The sequence below is a fragment of the Artemia sp. Qi Xiang Cuo genome, chromosome 14 (assembly GCF_049724085.1).
Source record: "Artemia sp. Qi Xiang Cuo chromosome 14, ASM4972408v1, whole genome shotgun sequence".
NCBI lineage: Eukaryota > Metazoa > Arthropoda > Branchiopoda > Anostraca > Artemiidae > Artemia > Artemia sp. Qi Xiang Cuo.
Genome location: NC_142807.1, coordinates 10,357,167 through 10,374,958, shown reverse-complemented (window position 1 = coordinate 10,374,958; position 17,792 = coordinate 10,357,167). Strand labels below are relative to the sequence as shown.

The 17,792-nt window shown below is 36.2% G+C and overlaps 1 protein-coding gene across 2 annotated transcripts in view; it reads right to left on the bottom strand.

The window, feature by feature from the left end:
* Positions 1 to 17,792, bottom strand: part of LOC148944115 (uncharacterized) — a 285,083-nt gene that overhangs the window by 101,623 nt on the left and 165,668 nt on the right. For both annotated transcript variants that reach the window (XM_089100272.1, XM_089100273.1), the window contains exons 17-19: positions 16,186 to 16,323; positions 12,848 to 13,009; positions 11,037 to 11,381 (exon numbers count right to left, since the gene is read on the bottom strand). In XM_089100272.1, the coding sequence (XP_088956398.1) occupies positions 11,037 to 11,381; positions 12,848 to 13,009; positions 16,186 to 16,323 (645 nt within the window). The remainder of the gene's footprint in view (positions 1 to 11,036; positions 11,382 to 12,847; positions 13,010 to 16,185; positions 16,324 to 17,792) is intronic.

Sequence of the window (17,792 nt, the reverse complement as noted above, 5' to 3'; positions counted from 1 at the left end):
ACTGCGTAAAAAATACTGATTTAATACGTGCAATAGACTAGGTAATGCCGATAACCAGACATAGAATACCAGTGGGAAAGCCACATCGTGTCTCTGACCAATCATAGAGTACAATTGTTAGAGCCGTAAGCATATTTTTTCATTTTAAGATACGTACAAAAAAAATAAAAAAATAAATAAAGTTGAATAATTTCGAGGTTTAAAAAAAATGTTTGTTTTTATGAAAAAAATATTGAATTAGAACTATCAGTCCTCATCATTATGAGTATCCAAAACTGGACTTAAGTTTCACATTTGAACTAAAGAATTGTATTTTCCATAATTTTCTTACAAGAAACTAGTTTACGGTCAAAAACCCTTATTAGCTCAGATTTTACGGAAATAGTTTTATTTTTCGATCCAAAAATAGACTTAAGTTTTACATTTTCCATAATTTTCTTACAAAAAAAACTAGATTTTACGGTCAAAAACCCCTATTAACTCAGATTTTACAGAAATAGTTTATTTTTCGATTCATAACTGGACTTAAGTTTCAACTTTGAACTAGAGAGTTGTACTTTGAAAAATTTTCTTACAAAAACTAGAGTTTCAGGTCAAAAACCCTTATTAGCTCAGATTTTACAGAAATAGTTTATTTTTCGATCCATAACTGGACTTAAGTTTCACCTATGAGTCAACGAAATGTATTTTCCATAATTTTATTACACAAAACTAGAGTTTGCGGTCAAACACCCTTATTAGCTCAAAATTTACGGCAATAGTTTAGTTTTATAGGTTTCAGACAACACATACCTACGAAAGACTAAGAAACCTTAGCTCAGAAAAGCTCAGAAGTCAAAAATAGCAATCCACCCATCCCAAATCATAGGTTTCTGACAACACACACCAACGAAAGACTAAGAAATCTAGCTCAGAAAAGCCCGAAATAGTAACTTACATATCCCAAATCACAAGTTTCAGACAACACACACCTATGAAATACTAGGAAACCTAGCTCATAAAAGCCTGAAATAGCCAACTACTCATCCCAAACTATAGGTTTCAGACAACAAACGCCTATGAGAGACTAAGAATCCTAGCTCTGAAAAGTCCGAATAGCAAACTACACATCCCAAATCATAATTTTCTGACAACACACACCTATGAAAGGGTAAGAAATCCAGCTCAGAAAAGTCAAAAATAGCCAACACCCATCCCAAATCATAGGTTTCAGACAACACACACCTATGAAAGACTAAGAAATCCAGCTCAGAAAAGTCAAAAATAGCAACCCACCCATTCCAAATCATAGGTTTCAGACAACACAAATCAACGAAAGACTAAGAAATCTAGCTCAGTAATGCCCGAAATAGTAATTTACATATCCCAACACATAAGTTTCAGACAACACACACCTACGAAATACTAGGAAACCTAACTCATAAAAGCCTGAAATAGCAAACTACTCATCCCAAACTATAGGTTTCAGAAAACAAACGCCTATGAGAGACTAAGAATCCTAGCTCTGAAAAGTCCAAATAGCAAACTACACATCCCAAATCATAATTTTCTGACAACACATACCTATGAAAGGGTAAGAAATCCAGCTCAGAAAAGTTAAAAATAGCAATCCACCCATCTCAAATCATAGGTTTCTGACAACACACACCAGCGAAAGACTAAGAAACCTAGCTCAGAAAAGCCCGAAATAGTAACTTACATATTCCAAATCACAAGTTTCAGACAACACACACGTACGAAATACTAGTAAACCTAGCTCATAAAAGCCTGAAATAGCAAACTACTCATCCCAAACTATAGGTTTCAGACAACAAACGCCTATGAGAGACTAAGAATCCTAGCTCTGAAACGTCCAAATAGCAAACTACACATCCCAAATCATAATTTTCTGACAAAACACACCTATGAAAGGGTAAGAAATCCAGCTCAGAAAAGTCAAAAATAGAAAACCACCCATCCCAAATCATAGGTTTCCGACAACACACACCTATGAAAGACTAAGAAATCCAGCTCAAAAAAGTCAAAAATAGCAACCCACCCACCCCAAATCATAGGTTTCAGACAACACACATCAACGAAAGACTAAGAAATCTAGCTCAGAAAAGCCCGAAATAGTAATTTACATATCCCAAAACATAAGTTTCAGACAACAAACACCTATGAAATACTAGGAAGCCTAGCTCATAAAAGCATTAAATGGAAAAATTCTCATCCTAAAAAACATTTTTAATACAGAAATCACCGCAGATAGAATAAGAGTCCTTTCTATGAAACGTTAAACAAGCGAACTACCCATCACATCTCATATTTCTTACACACATCCAACATCTGACAGGCTCAGAAAACCAGCGCAGACAAGTCAAAAATAGCAAACCACCCATCCCAAATCACTGGTTTCCGACAACACACACCTATGAAAGGCTAAGAAATCCAGCTCAGAAAAGTCAAAAATAGCAACCCACCCATCCCAAATCATAGGTTTCAGACAACACACATCAACGAAAGACTAAGAAATCTAGCTCAGAAAAGCCCGAAATAGTAATTTACATATCAGAAAACATAAGTTTCAGACAACACACACCTACGAAATACTAGGAAACCTAGCTCATAAAAGCCTGAAATAGCAAACTACTCATCCCAAACTATAGGTTTCAGACAACAAACACCTATGAGAGACTAAGAATCCTAGCTCTGAAAAGCCCAAATAGCAAACTACACATCCCAAATCATAATACGGGTTTTTTCACTAGCAACTCCCCCCTCCACTATCACACTATAAGTACTCTAAGACATCCCCGCTCCCATCACTCCACCACTTGTGTACTATACAGAACGCATCGAAGAAGTAAAGCTATCCGTTATTAAAATTCTTTTCTTGCTATCTACATCAAATTTTCAGTAGACTATACCGTTAAACTCTATTTTAAATTGACGATTCTGTTCAAAGACAACTTTTGTATTATACAGTACAACTCGAAGTATTCGCAAATGCTAAACCCTTTTTTTTTCTCCACCTTAATAGGATCAAATTCGCAAATCCTATCTACCGACACATTCATATCAAACGTAGAATAGCCTGGTCCTATTGCGGTCGTAGAATAGCATAGTAATTCCTATACGTCCCGTAGAAGTATAAGGCCATGTGATGGGGTACGCACTCTCTTTAAAAAGGTGTATAGCTTCCATAGAAATTTTTTCCCATAGCTTCAAGCAAATAGCATGGTAATTCCTATACGTCTCGTAGAAGTATAAGGCCATTTGAGGGGAGTAATCACTCTTTGAAAAGGTGTATAGGTCCCGTAGAAATGTTTTCCTATACGTCCCATGGAATTCAATAGATGCATTCTACTGACAGAATATAGGAAGTCAAAAAAAGGTGCCTAAGAATTATCTTCATTGAGGGTAAAGTACCGTATATTTCCCTTCTTCGGAGAGCTAATCTTGTCGCCCTTAAGGAAAGGAGAGCAAAAAATTCCGTTTTTGCTCTATATAAAGCGTTTCGCTAACAATGCCCTTCATAAACCTCGAACAACTCCCCTTTTCTCTGGTCAATATTCACCCCATCGACTCCGTCACTCCCGCGTTCTGTTTCGACAAAAATTTCCCTTCTTGCCCCTGAAAGATATAGAAGAACTTTTATCCATAACATAGTTGACATTATCAATCAGTGAATCTCCGCAGTCCCCTCCCCCTCACTCACTTTCTACCTCATAATTTTTAGTTTTAACGTCCACTTTGCAAAATTAGAGGTTTTTTATTTTTTTAGTCACATAACTAACTTATGTTTTTGTTTTAATTTTTTTTTATCCCCTTTTTCATTTTACGAGTTTTCATTTTTTGACATTTTTGCTGATTTGACATTGAGCTCCTAATTTTATGAGTTTAATTTGTTTTGTTTTTAACATTTTTACGTATTTGACGTTGAACCTTTTATAATTTTCTGTTGTTGTTTGTTTGCTTGTTTTTGTTGTTCTTTTATTTTATTTTACGCTAAAGAGCGAATTCGGCCCTTTTCGGCTTGTGATAGCCGTTTTTCAGCAATAAATATTATCTTACCTGTAGTTGCTGTACCTGTAGTGCTTAAGCTGTAGATCTTATCTTTACCTTGCATCACCTTTTCACCCCGTCATTTCCTTATTTAAGCAGCTTTGTCGTCTTATCATGAACTAATTCTTCTATTAGGTAAAAAGCGATGATTTTCACTTGTCCTTGTGTCAGAGCCAACAATGTAACTCAAGCGGAATTTTGTTCCCCCAAGCTTTTGTCTCTTCGAGCCATGTTTCTACTTTGCGTGAATTGCTCCGTTCACGCAAATAGGCACCAGTTAAAACTGAAGCTAAATTAGAATCCATATGTTCTTAAGGTGGACGACGGTTTCCTAGCCCCATTGCCGAAATATTTTTTCAAAAAAAAGAATAAAAAATTTAGAGATCCAAAAAAGATGCGTTTTGCGACGGCTCTGAAATTTCTGCAATCTCTTGTTACCAGCCATTTCTACTTGTGTTTTTTGGGGTTAGCAATTTAATTTTCTCTGTTTGGAAGAGAGGTAGAAAAATGGTATCACATGAGTCCCCTAAGCTTTAATAGTTCTCTCACTGTCAAGGAAATTGGGCAATTTCCTTTCGCTCTTTTTTCTCATAACTGATGTTAGAAAGTTGTGCCCAAGCAATAAAATTAATTTTGAACTAAGGAAAATATTTTCTTTAACGCTGGCCAATAGCCCAGTGGATTTTCCATACCGCATTATTTATATCCTGACAGACTTACTACTCCCTCCAATTAGATGGAGGGAGATCATACAAATCCTTCTTGATCAATTTTGAACAGAGAGAAATACTTTCTTTTAACATTGATCTATATTACAAATCAACGGTCTCGTTGAAGACCTGATAAATGTACATAGCCTGCTTTGGCAAAAATTGGGCATAATGCATCAATTTTTGTTTTTGAAAAAGAATTTTTTTTTCTTCAGACATACCAGTTTTAATGTTTTGAGAGCTTAGCAACTACGGCATTCAATCGCTGGCGAAGAAATAAAACCAGAGTGCTGTCACCACAACACTTAAGTCAACGAAGGAGACCAAAGGTTGCTGCAAAACCCTAGCAACGTAAATCAAGTTTTTAGCATTGACTGGCTTGAACAGACTACTTCCTCTTAACTTTACAACATGCCAATAAATGATATTACTATTATACCGTTTGGCTGCATTTTCCAAATTCTCAGCCATTTTGCCCACTTACATTTTCTTAATTTACAATTTACTAGTCTATTTCTTCCTTCCTTCTCTACTTCTCTCCCTTCCCTTTTATTACTGTAAAAATTATCACTCTAAAGCTCCTTGTTTCCTCTTTCTCCTTATCTCCCCTCTCCTCTTATCTCCTTATTCTACTAAGCTTGAAGATTTTCACTAATATTCCTAGCTGCTTTATTAACTTCCTCTTAAGAACAACTTCTTCCATATCTAACTGTTTTTCTTAAATTATTCCGTTCGTCCTCAACATCATCAAGTTCTAAACTATTCAACAAATATATATATATATATATATATATATATATATATATATATATATATATATATATATATATATATATATATATATATATATATATATATATATATATATATATATATATATATATATATATATATATATATATATATATATATATATATATATATATATATATATATATATATATATATATATATATATATATATATATATATATATATATATATATATATATAAAAACTTCTGTGAACTAGGATGGGTTGAAATAGACTAGATGGCTCGGGAGGCATGCCCCCCTCCCGTCAGGTTTGTCTGGTCTTCCGTCCCTAGTTAAACATGGGAGAAATATGACTGCGGTGTTCTTATCATAGTAGTCAGGTGGAAACGGTCGGATTTGCTTATCTCAATTCTGGGTAGATCAAACCACAGAGTGTGCCGCCAGGGATTGGAGACCTACACGGTTAAATGTAGTTTCACGAAACGTCCAAATGCAAATCAATGTAAAGAGCCCAGCCCATACGCATTCGCGGCATTCTACGTCCAAATGCAAATCAATGGAAAGAGCCCAGCCCATACGCATTCGCGGCAAGCGATACGTTGAAGGTTTCATCAGCCCCTTCAGTGCCGTCAGGGATTGGAGACCTACACGGTTAAATGTAGTTTCATGAAACGTCCAAATGCAAATCAATGTAAAGAGCCCAGCCCATATTACGGCATTTGCAGCAAGCGATGCGTTGAAGGTTTTGTCAGCACCTTCTCCAAAAAAGGCGAGCTGAGGTACTCCTTCGGAAAATTCATTGAAATACCAGACAACTTAGTTGTTCGTCATTGGGGAATTTTTACGCTACAGTATAGACATCATGTATGTGTCAGGAAATCGAATCAACGGAATTGTGGAAGGCTAAGAGATTAAAATTCCCGCGGACAACTCTTCATTCTCCCTTTTCAACTCCAGATCCCTTGATGGATCTGCATATAGTGGAGCGGGCATCATCTTAATCCCCTTCGCATCGAGGTCACTTCTCGAATGGGAACCTATCTCAAATAGAGTAGCAGGACCAAGATTCAAAGGCCTCCTATTGAACGTATCAGTTATTATAGTTTATTGTCCCACCCAACATGCATCAGACAGCGAAGCAGATCTTTTTTACCAGCTTCTAACTTGTACACTTAAGAAGGTACCGAAACACGACCTCACCATAATCGGAGGCAACTTTAACGTCAAAATCGACAGAAAAGTGTCCAAATCTGAGTCTACCATTGGCAAGTTTGTTCTTGGAATCAGACGTAGCAGAGGATTAAGGCTTCTTCATTTTACCATGACGAATGATTTGATCACTACCAAGACCCTATTCAAACATAAGCCCAGCCATAGAGCCACGTGGCATTCAAGGGGTGGTTGAGCAAAAAGCTAGATTAATTACATCCTCATGTCCATGAGTATGTAACATCCTCATCCTCATCGATGGCTACGAATAGTAGATCGTACTTTGGAACTGATACTGGTTCAAAACACGGTCGGAACATCTCCTAGTCAAGCTATATAAAAATTTATGATTTGCAGCACGACCCAAGATAAAACCTCCACGAAGATTTCACACTAATCGCTTCGATGATCCTGATAAACGACAGGCATTCAGCTTGGAGATCTCTATATTCACTTTGAAGCTCTCCAAGCGCAAACGACCAACGAGTGAAAGCCCAGCTTGGATTAAGAGGGGTTGACCATACGCTACACAATCCACAAGGCCGCAAAAGGTATGATAGGATACCGCAAAAGACTATCCAAGAATGGATGTCAACACACAGAGTCCAGCTGGCTGAGCGCAAGCAACAGATTTCAGAGAGAAAATCGGAGTTGTTCAAGCCCCTGAGAAGAGAATACCACCAGCCGTCTATGAGTGATAAAAACCAGCACTGGGAGAAAGAAGATATGGGAGCCACGCCTCCAGATCCAACAAAAGGAAGATGTTTCAGCTCTTAAAATCAATTAGGAGTAAATCACTAAAACCTACTAATACCTCCGTCAAAGATGAAAACAAAAACTTACTCTCGAAAAAATCCGAGACAATTCGTCGCTGGAAAGAGCACTTCGACAAACTACTTAACCAGCAATAGCTCTCCACAGCAAAGGATCATAATCAGCATTGCCATAACCCAAGCCACAGTCCTGATGACAAGCAGGAATCAAACCCACACAGAAGTATCTACAAAGACGTGAAGGTGGCTCTCCCCCACGTTAGATGAAGTCTGACAATCGATCAATTTCCTGAAAAGTAATAAAGCTCCTCGTCTCGATATTATCCCAGCTCAACTTTACAAGTATGGAGGGACAGCACTTGTCAAGAGGCTATCGTCCTTCCGGTCTTCAAATAAGGGCTAAAGACAAAAAGGATTGGGTATTTTTTGGAAGACAACACTGCCTTCCTATGACGAACAAATGATTTTTTTCAGTATAATGTCTTATTTATTTTTTTCAGTATAAGTATCTTTTCTTTTAGTTGTAACACTTTAGTTTATCTGATGATGACGATCACTATGTATATGATCGAAATGTCCAGAACTTTTGTGTCTGTTCCCTGTCTAATGAAAGAACTTGTAACTATTTAAACTTTTATTTGTTCGACAAATGCTTCTTCATCTGAATTTCTGCTAAAGTATTCACCATAGTGCTACACAATCGCTTTCATGTCCAGTGCAACGTAAAGACAAGGCCCAATCAAGCGGGATTCGGCCAAGGCAAGGGATCAATCGCCCTATGCTATTCTGCTATTCGTCTTAAGGCAAATCCTTAAACATAGGGCGAAACATTAGAAACCGCCAGTGTCTCTATTCATAGATTTTATAACAGCTTTAAATTCTTTTCTATGGGATGGAATATAGAAGGCCATGACGGAGGATGGAGTACCAAACAAGGTAGTTAGACTTATTTAAGCATACTATCAGCGTACGCGATCCTAAATTTATGAGCATTCCTCGATGTTCCAGATTGATTTTGGTGTCCACCAGGGATATATATTGCTTCTTGTCCTATTTAATTTTGTAATTTACTTTATCATGACCAGAGCAATGACGACCTTCTCAGACGTTGAAGTAAGTCCTAATTTTGTGATCACTAATCTGGAATGCGCCAACGATATTAGCTTATTAGCTGAATATCGCTCAGAAGCCCAATCCTTGCTATCAAAAGTAGTTGAAGAATCCTCTCCGGTGGGCCTGAAGATAAGCTCCTCGAAGACAAAAGTAATGGTGTCTGGTATATCATCTCAAGACCCCCCCCCCCCAATCTTATTAAAACAGTCGACTTTAGGCGAGATACTTGAATTCGAGTACCTAGGCTCTCTGGTAGACCCAATAGAAGGATGCATACCAGAAATTCCGTCGATAACTGCTTCAGCAAATGTCTTCACCTGAAGCTGAGTCTTCAGCCAGCTAAACCACTCTCCATGGAACCAGAAAAAAGTCCTTTTAAAGAAAAGAATAAGGATATATCAAGCATTCGTTCGGTCTGTCCTACTATATGGCTGTGAGACATGGGCTCTGAAAGCATCCGTCAGCCAAGCCCTGAACACATTCGACCACTCATGTCTAAGGAGAATCAGTGGCATCAAACTCAGTGATCGAGTCAGCAATGATGAACTCCACAAACTTGCCGTCAACATTACGATTTGGCTACTATAATCAAACAAAGAAGACTCCGATAGTTCAGCCATGCCACAGCACACAGAACACCTTCATCAATAAAGCCCTCAAATGTATGCCTCTTCCAAGATGGAAAAACTTGGAGGACAGAAGAAAACGTGACTCGCCTGCATAAAGAAAGACCTAGACCCACTCGGTGGCTTCAAGAAGTATGGACTAAGATGGGATAAGTCCTGGCTCGAGCGAGAAACTTGAAAATTTATTTAAGTTGAAATATGCATAACATAGATATAAAACCCTTAGATTTAGTGCCTAGGGTAGAACCGATTTCCCAGACTCAGCTGTGTTTCATACCGACACTACTCATAGGACGTTTTACTGGAGAAGTTCAGATGCTGGAGAAGTTCAGATGGTGGAGAAGTTCAGAAGAACTGGAGAAGTTCAGATGCTCTAGAAAAATGAATTTTAGGTCAAACTATCTAAACTTTATCCATATAGAGTTTAACACGAGGATGGAGGAGAAAAACTAACCATCAAGAAGCTCAAAGAAATCGTTATAATTCACTTCAAATTATCTTTTTATTCACCTGTCTTTCCTTTGCAGCCAATCAGAGGCTGAAAAGAAAATCAACCCTTTTAAATTATATTGTGAAGGTCATTGAGTTGTTATCATCACTTAACCAGAGCTGATCAGGGAGATTTCATTCCACAGCAAGTTGGCAACATCTAAAAGCTATTTTCTACATTAGTAGAAATTCCTGGATTTACATATTTAGATCATAAATACAAGACATTTTCATAAAATTAGTTGCAAAAAAAAAATGCAATAATTCAAAATTGAATTTTAAAACTAGAGCTTAAAATGTATAAATGAAAAAGCCGGCGTGATGAGAAAACAAGTTAAAACATCAAGTTATGTAAACCCCAAACCATTTTGCACCCCTCTTTCACTTCTGTAAATAGATTCTCCAGAAAAAAAATCTACTTTTTAGTCTGTTTCCAATATTTTTGTTTTTGAATTTCTTATATTTATTATTATATTTATTATTCTTGACTTTTTAGTCTTCTTTAAGGGTAAAAAAAATTCTTTTGTCTTCTTAAGACAAATTTTTTTTCATTATACTGATTAGAAGTAATTGAACATTCAGAAGTGGTCAAAGATGGCTCACGAATTTGAAAAATTAATATCATAAAAAAATTATACAAATTATTATTTTAATTTTGCTGCCACAATGCGAAGCAAGTATAGCAACATATTGGTTTTTACTCTTTCTAGACTAATGAAGCATCTAGATACTTCATCTAAATATAGCAGCAAAACGGTTTAGCTATGTGGTTTGAAACTCCTCCTATTTAGGCTCACTTATGGGTCTCTAATTTCAGTAAGTAGATGATCTATGAAAAATATTAAAGGGGACGGGAGGGAAGTATAAAAGATGGATAAATTTTGTTATTAGATTATTACAGTGTCATTGAACGTCCAAATACTGATCAAACGTGGAAGCAATTGAACATTCGGAAATAGTCGAAAAATGGCTTAAAAACAAATAAAATATGTGACAAAAGTACAAACATAAAAGTTGGTGAGTTGAAGAAAACGAAAAATTACAATTAAATTGAGGAAATTAATTTAATTAAAAAATTAAATTAGTAATTAGTTTTAATTAAGTTAATTAAAAACGAAGGAAATTATTAAAAAAAAATTATAAAGGAAAAAAAGAAAAGAGAATTAAATTAATAAGGACAATTAAATTAACGAAAATCAACAAAAATAAGGAAAACGAGTTAAAAATTACAGAACTTCCAACCATTATTTGTAAATTATAAACAAAAGTAAAGCAAAACTCTTGAGCTGCTGCAATACGGCACCAAGCACTCACCTCTAAGCCGAACTTGGAGTCATCCTTTTCATATTTTCCATCAATTTCCACAACTTCATAATCTGCAAAAGGTGTTTCTAATTTTCCACTTATGCGCTGGCTATTTTCTTCAACCGTATGATATAGAAAGATGTTTACTTTTTCCTCTTCAGACCAGGAGAGACTTCCAACAAATTTAGATATGTCTTTTGAAATTGAAAGCTCTAATTTTCTTCCTGGATATGATACAGAGGATTCAAATAACTGCATGTTGTTACTTAGTTGGACAGCAATCGCTTTATCGTGGTGAGACTTATCCCACGTGAATAAAGAGTAGAAGAGAAATTCATCCTTTGCTTGTTTCAACTACAAAAAAAAGAATATATGACTGATCAAAGAATATAAACAATAAGATGTGCGAATGCTATGTCTCAATGCTAACAAGACAAGCCAGAAGAAATAACACCAGCGATTCAATGGGTTTTTACAACTAATTTATAGAATTGATGCTTGGTATCATAAAAAAAATAAAAAAAGGCAAATTGTGGTGTAGATTAGTATTTCAAAGATTTCCATTTTTTTTCTCATGATCAGCAGTCTATAACTTGAAAATCAAGAGAACTAGAAATTAAATTTTTTTTTTTTACTAATTTAGTTTCTGGGCTTTTGGTGTCAACCTGGCCCCCAATCTGAACCAGTGAGTGGGAAAGGGTCCCTAGCTCCTTGTCACCACGATAACTACTAGGATCTTCTGTCAGATGAAAACCTTATCAGTGTAAAGTAAGAATCGATGTCCTATCGTTACTTTTTTGGGGGTCCCTACCCGATCGAACTCTGTGGAGGAAAGAGCCCCTCCATTCGTAACGTCACAACATTTAAAGAATGGGTATCAGTAATAAATCAAACTGTGAGGGGGATCAAAGCAAGGGTCCTATTTGAGCTGCTTCAAAGCCCAGCTTCCATATATTATTCCTTTCCCCTGGTCACTTTGTAAAGAAAGGGAAGACGTAGAAACTTGAGAGAGGGCTCTCAAGTTTCTACGACTGAAAATTGAATTCAATTGGAAATTGAAAGTACTAGGGCTCTTTTTAAGAGTTATAAGTGACTGGATTAAAGTAAGATGCGTTTTTTTTTTAAATTATTTTTTTTAATATATTTTTGACAACAGGGCCAATATTCATAATGGCACAGAAGAAAAAACCTACGAAGGAGTGATAGCTTCAAAAATGTGGCTTACTCTTTGCCAGATTCTAGCCAAATAAAAGCTGAAGGCTTTTTCTTATGTGATATATTAATATGTAAATATGATTGCCATTATCAAGTTATTTTGTGACGTACCGCCTCCTGCAGGCAGTACCAAATCAAAGAGTATCAGTATTAATAGTATCAATAAAAAATCAATAGTGTCAAGAGGGAAATTGACAAAAATCAATAGGGAAAAGTATCGATAGTGAATGAAATAAGTACTGACAACACGTTAATAAACAACGTAACTGAACTGTTTACTACTTTTAATGACCAAATAGAATAATAGATGAATAGTAGCTCGTGACAATAATAGATAATAGACACATATTAAATTTGTTCTTTAAAATTCAGGTTATTGTGTATTTTCCCTGTTTTGTGAAAACACATCTGACGGGAGATGCGAAAAGAGCTCGTTTAGATATTTCCACTTATCAGCCAACCCGAATGATATCAACGTATTTCCAAAAGTCACGTAGGACTAGAATTGATAGTTGATGTTCATGGCAACGATTAAAATCGTGAGAATAATTTAATGTGATATTCACAAAGTTCAAAGTAGCTGTGAATAGAATAATCAAAAATACCTTTAATTCCAAAGACAGCTCTTTTGTTGAACTAATATCGATTTTAATGAAGCGCTCAACTTGCATCAGCGAGACTGCCGCCTTTAGCAACACCGGTTTCATATCTGGGGCAGTTACCTTGCTCTCAATACGATGAGCTTCACCATCAAATATGTGACCAGCCTAAAAAAAGGTGAATGAGTATTTGTCACACAAAACCTGGAAACCCAAGAAGTCTCCAAACCTATGGGCTGGACTAAGCAAATCTAAGGGAGGGGGGCTTTCATTTTCGTGCCTTATTCCCTAATTTAAAATTATTTTACGAATTGTTTTTATAATTACTTTTCTTCCTCAAGTGCGTCAAATTAGTTTGTTAAACTTTGTGCCACAGAATATTTTATAAGATTTTCTGTGTAATTGACCTATTCTATTCACAAGTTCGAATTTTTATTTTAGTGTTGATCACACGAGCTTGAGAACTTTTGAACGTTATTCCACCTCATCTCATTTCCATCTATAGGCAGCACTTGTTTCGACTAGTGGTTGTTCAGGGACAATTTGAAAACTGTTTTGGTTTTTGTTTACAGTCATCCTCAATCCAAACACGTTAAATACATGTTTCACAAATGGTCTCTGATCACGATGCTGAATTGATGGACTTGTAAATCTACAACTTGCAACAAAAATAACTTGCAGTTGCTTTTCTGTGTTCATGGAAGAGCCACTAGAGTTCAAAGAATTTACAAATTATCAAAAATTATATTTTTAATTTATTACTGTAAGCATTATAGATGGGGGCTTCCCATGCAATTCTTTGCGTGGAAGGTCCCCTAGTGCTTCCCATCCATTGTTTTGCGTGGGAGGCCCTCCAGTGTTTCTCATGCAAAATATACTTTTTTGCGTCGAAAAGACAGGAGAGGGGGAAGGGCAGTTGCAACAACTTGCACGTGATGCCCCAGAGAGCACTAGTTCATGTTTTACTTATCCATGAACAGAGGACTACCACTGCTAATTTCAGTCGGCACCCAGCCACAAACTGCTCTGCCCAGTACATGGCCATGAGGGCGTGTATTTTAGAGAGTATAATGTCAAGGCCTTTCTGGCCAAGGCAGCCAGAAAGTAAAAGGGACCGAACCAGTTTGGCCAATCAGGAGGCCGCACTACCATTTGGTGAAAAATCTCGTACACTACCAACACAAACTGGTCAAGAGACCAGAGGGAAGGATTAAGTGACTTGCAATGGAGGGGGGAGGGGGCTCTACCGAGGTTCAACCCAATGCTGATACTTGAAAATTGTCGTGTTGATTCTCGACTGCGGAATGAATACTAAGGACTTGTGATCTAGTACAATTTTATTTTTATTTTTGTGGATAAAATAGAAAATATAATTGATCTGAGAGTTAAAATCACAGACCCTCCGTTGCCGACAGGCATGAGAATAGACTTGGACGTTTTACTTTATGGTGATTTATCTGGGTCAAAACTCGTCAAGGTTCAAGCCTCTCAGCCTCACCCCTTTGAGCAGGCTGAAGAAACTCAGAAACAGCCAGCGATGGCTACTGAAATAATGTCCAGAAGAGACCGTGTCACTGCACGTACTAAACTTTGACCAAGGTGTAGAGAAAATCCCCAAAGGAATAATTCGAAGTAGGAAAAGATATTTCTATTGTAAATAAGGCTTTGGAAGGCCGTGTACAGACTGCTACCAACGATTGATGAGTGGTGGTCGACCTTGGCTTTTCATTTGAGTGTCGAGGGATGTCTGTCTATGCTTGTCTTATGCTTGTTGGTGAGGCTATCCAAAGGAGCGGGTTATATTACGCTGATGTGGGCCCCAGGACGTTCCAAGGTCACCAGTAATGAATCGCCAGATAAGACAGCTAAGACTGAGGCATCAGTGACTTTTAATGGACCGTACCTTTCATTCCCATCTCTTAAATTTAAAGTACCGTACCTTTAAATTTGAAACTAGTGTCTTGCCTCTCTAGTAGGGCTAAAATTCTATTTTATGAGCTTTTTTTTTGGAAAGTAGTTGAGCTAGGTGAATGAAACTCTCGGGAATGCATTCAGAGCCTCATCTCACGAGAAGATATTCTGAAGCACTTTCCTCAACCCCTTCTCCTTCCAGAGGGTACTGAACTTTGATGATCTGTAAAAATCTTGGTGTTACAGAAGTGAAAACTAACTAAATAGATGTTCTGCTCAAGTGAAACACAAGGAAAGTCGTTCTTCGCTCAATACCAATTTATAGATTTTGAAGGTCTATAAGCTACTTGGAAAAATCATTGATATGGCTTTAAATTCTGCTCAAATAACAGTAGTTACATTTCCAAAACTGAAGCCAATGAAAAAAGAAATTGAAAACCTAAACTAAACGCAAAACGTTAATTTATCAGAATTTTGATGGGTATGATGGGTATGAAGTTGCTTGAAAGCAGGCTATAAGGGGATGGACCCTTGAGAGTTTGGAACAAAATTGGCACAGAAAAGTGAAATTTTAGAAACAAAGGAAGTAATTCCAAAGTAAATGAATGTCTTCGATAATTGAAGACATTGCGGTAATTGGATATTTCCGAAGTCATTTCGCTCGAATTAGAAGAACTGATTTACTAATTTGCCAGAAAATAAGACGCTAGAAAAAAAAACAAATTACAAATTCTGTTAAGTTGCATATTAAGTTTGTTGTTAAAGTATTTATGGAATTTCATTTACATGTTTTATATACTCTTCATTTTGAGGGAAATAAATAGATAAATATTAAATAACCCTGTTGGTTATTCCCCTGCTTGCGTATTTCAACGGTCTTTGAATATCAGCTGGTATCTCAGCTTATATTCAGGTACTAAGTCTACCATTGGAACATAAAACTGAATTGTGAGTATCTATCAAGTTTTAAACACTTGCAGGGTATACATACTAAGTCTACCATTGGAACATAAAACTGAATTGTGAGTATTTATCAAGTTTTAAACACTTGCAGAGTATACATACTAAGTCTACCATTGGAACATAAAACTGAATTGTGAATATATATCAAGTTTTAAACACTTGCAGTGTATACATACTAAGTCTACCATTGGAACATAAAACTGAATTGTGAATATTTATCAAGTTTTAAACACTTGCAGAGTATACATACTAAGTCTACCATTGGAACATAAAACTGAATTGTGAGTATCTATCAAGTTTTAAACACTTGCAGGGTATACATACTGTCTACCATTCGAACATAAAACTGAATTGTGAGTATCTATCAAGTTTTAAACACTTGCAGGGTATACATACTAAGTCTACCATTGGAACATAAAACTGAATTGTGAGTATCTATCAAGTTTTAAACACTTGCAGGGTATACATACCGTCAAATCATAAACGTCTTTGCCAACTTCAACAGTCGCTTCAAAAGTTGATCCACTTTGGCGTAATTGAATGTCCCCAGCTATCTTTATAGTCTCAAAGAAAGGACTTGCCATCTCACCTTTCACGGATTTCTTTGTCTGAAAAGAAAGTCCAAACTTATCTTTTAGAGTTCAACCACTTTTATGATTACTTTGATAGCTAAAAGATGAATATTTGAATTTTGGGCACACACTCGAAAAAATTTAAAAACGAGATGATAAAAATAGTTATTTATAAGCTATAACTATCTTAGGACACAAAGTTCTTATATTCTCACCTTTCACAGCTTTCTTTGTCTGAAAAGAGAGTTCAAACTTATACTTTTAGAGTTCAATTACTTTTACGATTACGTTGATAGCTAAAAGATGAATATTTGAATTTTGGGTATACACTCGAAAAAATTTAAAAACGAAATGATAAAAATAGTTATTTATAAGCTACAACTATCTTAGGACACATAATTCTGACATGAAAGTTCTTATTACCTTTCACGGCTTTCTTTGTCTGAAAAGAGAGTTCAAATTTATACATTTAGAGTTCAATCACTTTTAAGATTACTTTGATAGCTAAAAGATGAATATACCACTCGAAGAGCATTTTAACGTTAATTCTAAATATTCTGATAGCTAGTATTAGAGATGCGCTCCAGCCCCCCTTTGCCCAATGAAGGCTAAATATGCTAAAAACTTTGCTGACTTTGTAGGCTTGCATTATTGTTGTGCTTATATCCCAACAATAGTTGATTCAGAATTCCAAATAATACCAACCTTTAAAAAGCGCTTAAAAAAATAACAAGATTTTGTATATAGTTTCAGGCTAGATCTAAACTCACTAGGAGGGGGCTGGGGTGTATTTGCGAAGGTAGCGATTGGTATATTTGGAATTGGCGTTGAAAGGCACCTCGGGTAGTAAGCTGATCTTTTAACTAGCAGAATAATCGAAAAAACTTAATATTTGCTTTAATATTAAAGTTAATATCTGAAATCAGCGTTAAAAGACCCCCTTAAGTGGTAAGTTAATCTTTTAGCTAGCTAAGTAATCGACAGAACCTAATCTTTACTTAATATTTGCTTTAATATTAAGATTTAATATTTGGAATTAGCATTTAAAGGCCCCCTCGAGCGGTAATCTTGAATTGAAGTTATCAAGTATTTTGCAATAGGTTGCATATGGTTGCATCAAGACATGGCTAATTGTAGACAGAGACAAGCCAAGACAGATAGTTCAAGTAATTGAGAAGCAAATGTTTAAATGGCTGGGGCTGCATGGGTAAATGGCGGGAGTATGCATGACTCTCTTATTGGACACATACTTGTCAGGTTAGTTTTTGGAAAGGCATGCCTGCCTAAAGTCTCAGGCATCATGTTGACCAAGAATTTAAAATTGACATTAGACCGTTAGATTGCCTGTAATGAGAGGAAAACAAGGCACGCCCACCTATGGTCTTAAGAAGGTTGACCAAGTATATAGAATTGATATAGGACCATTAATTTGCTTGAAATAACAGGCAAACAATCGTTTAAAGTCATCTTTATCTTTCAAATAGTACCTATTCGTTGCCTAAGCT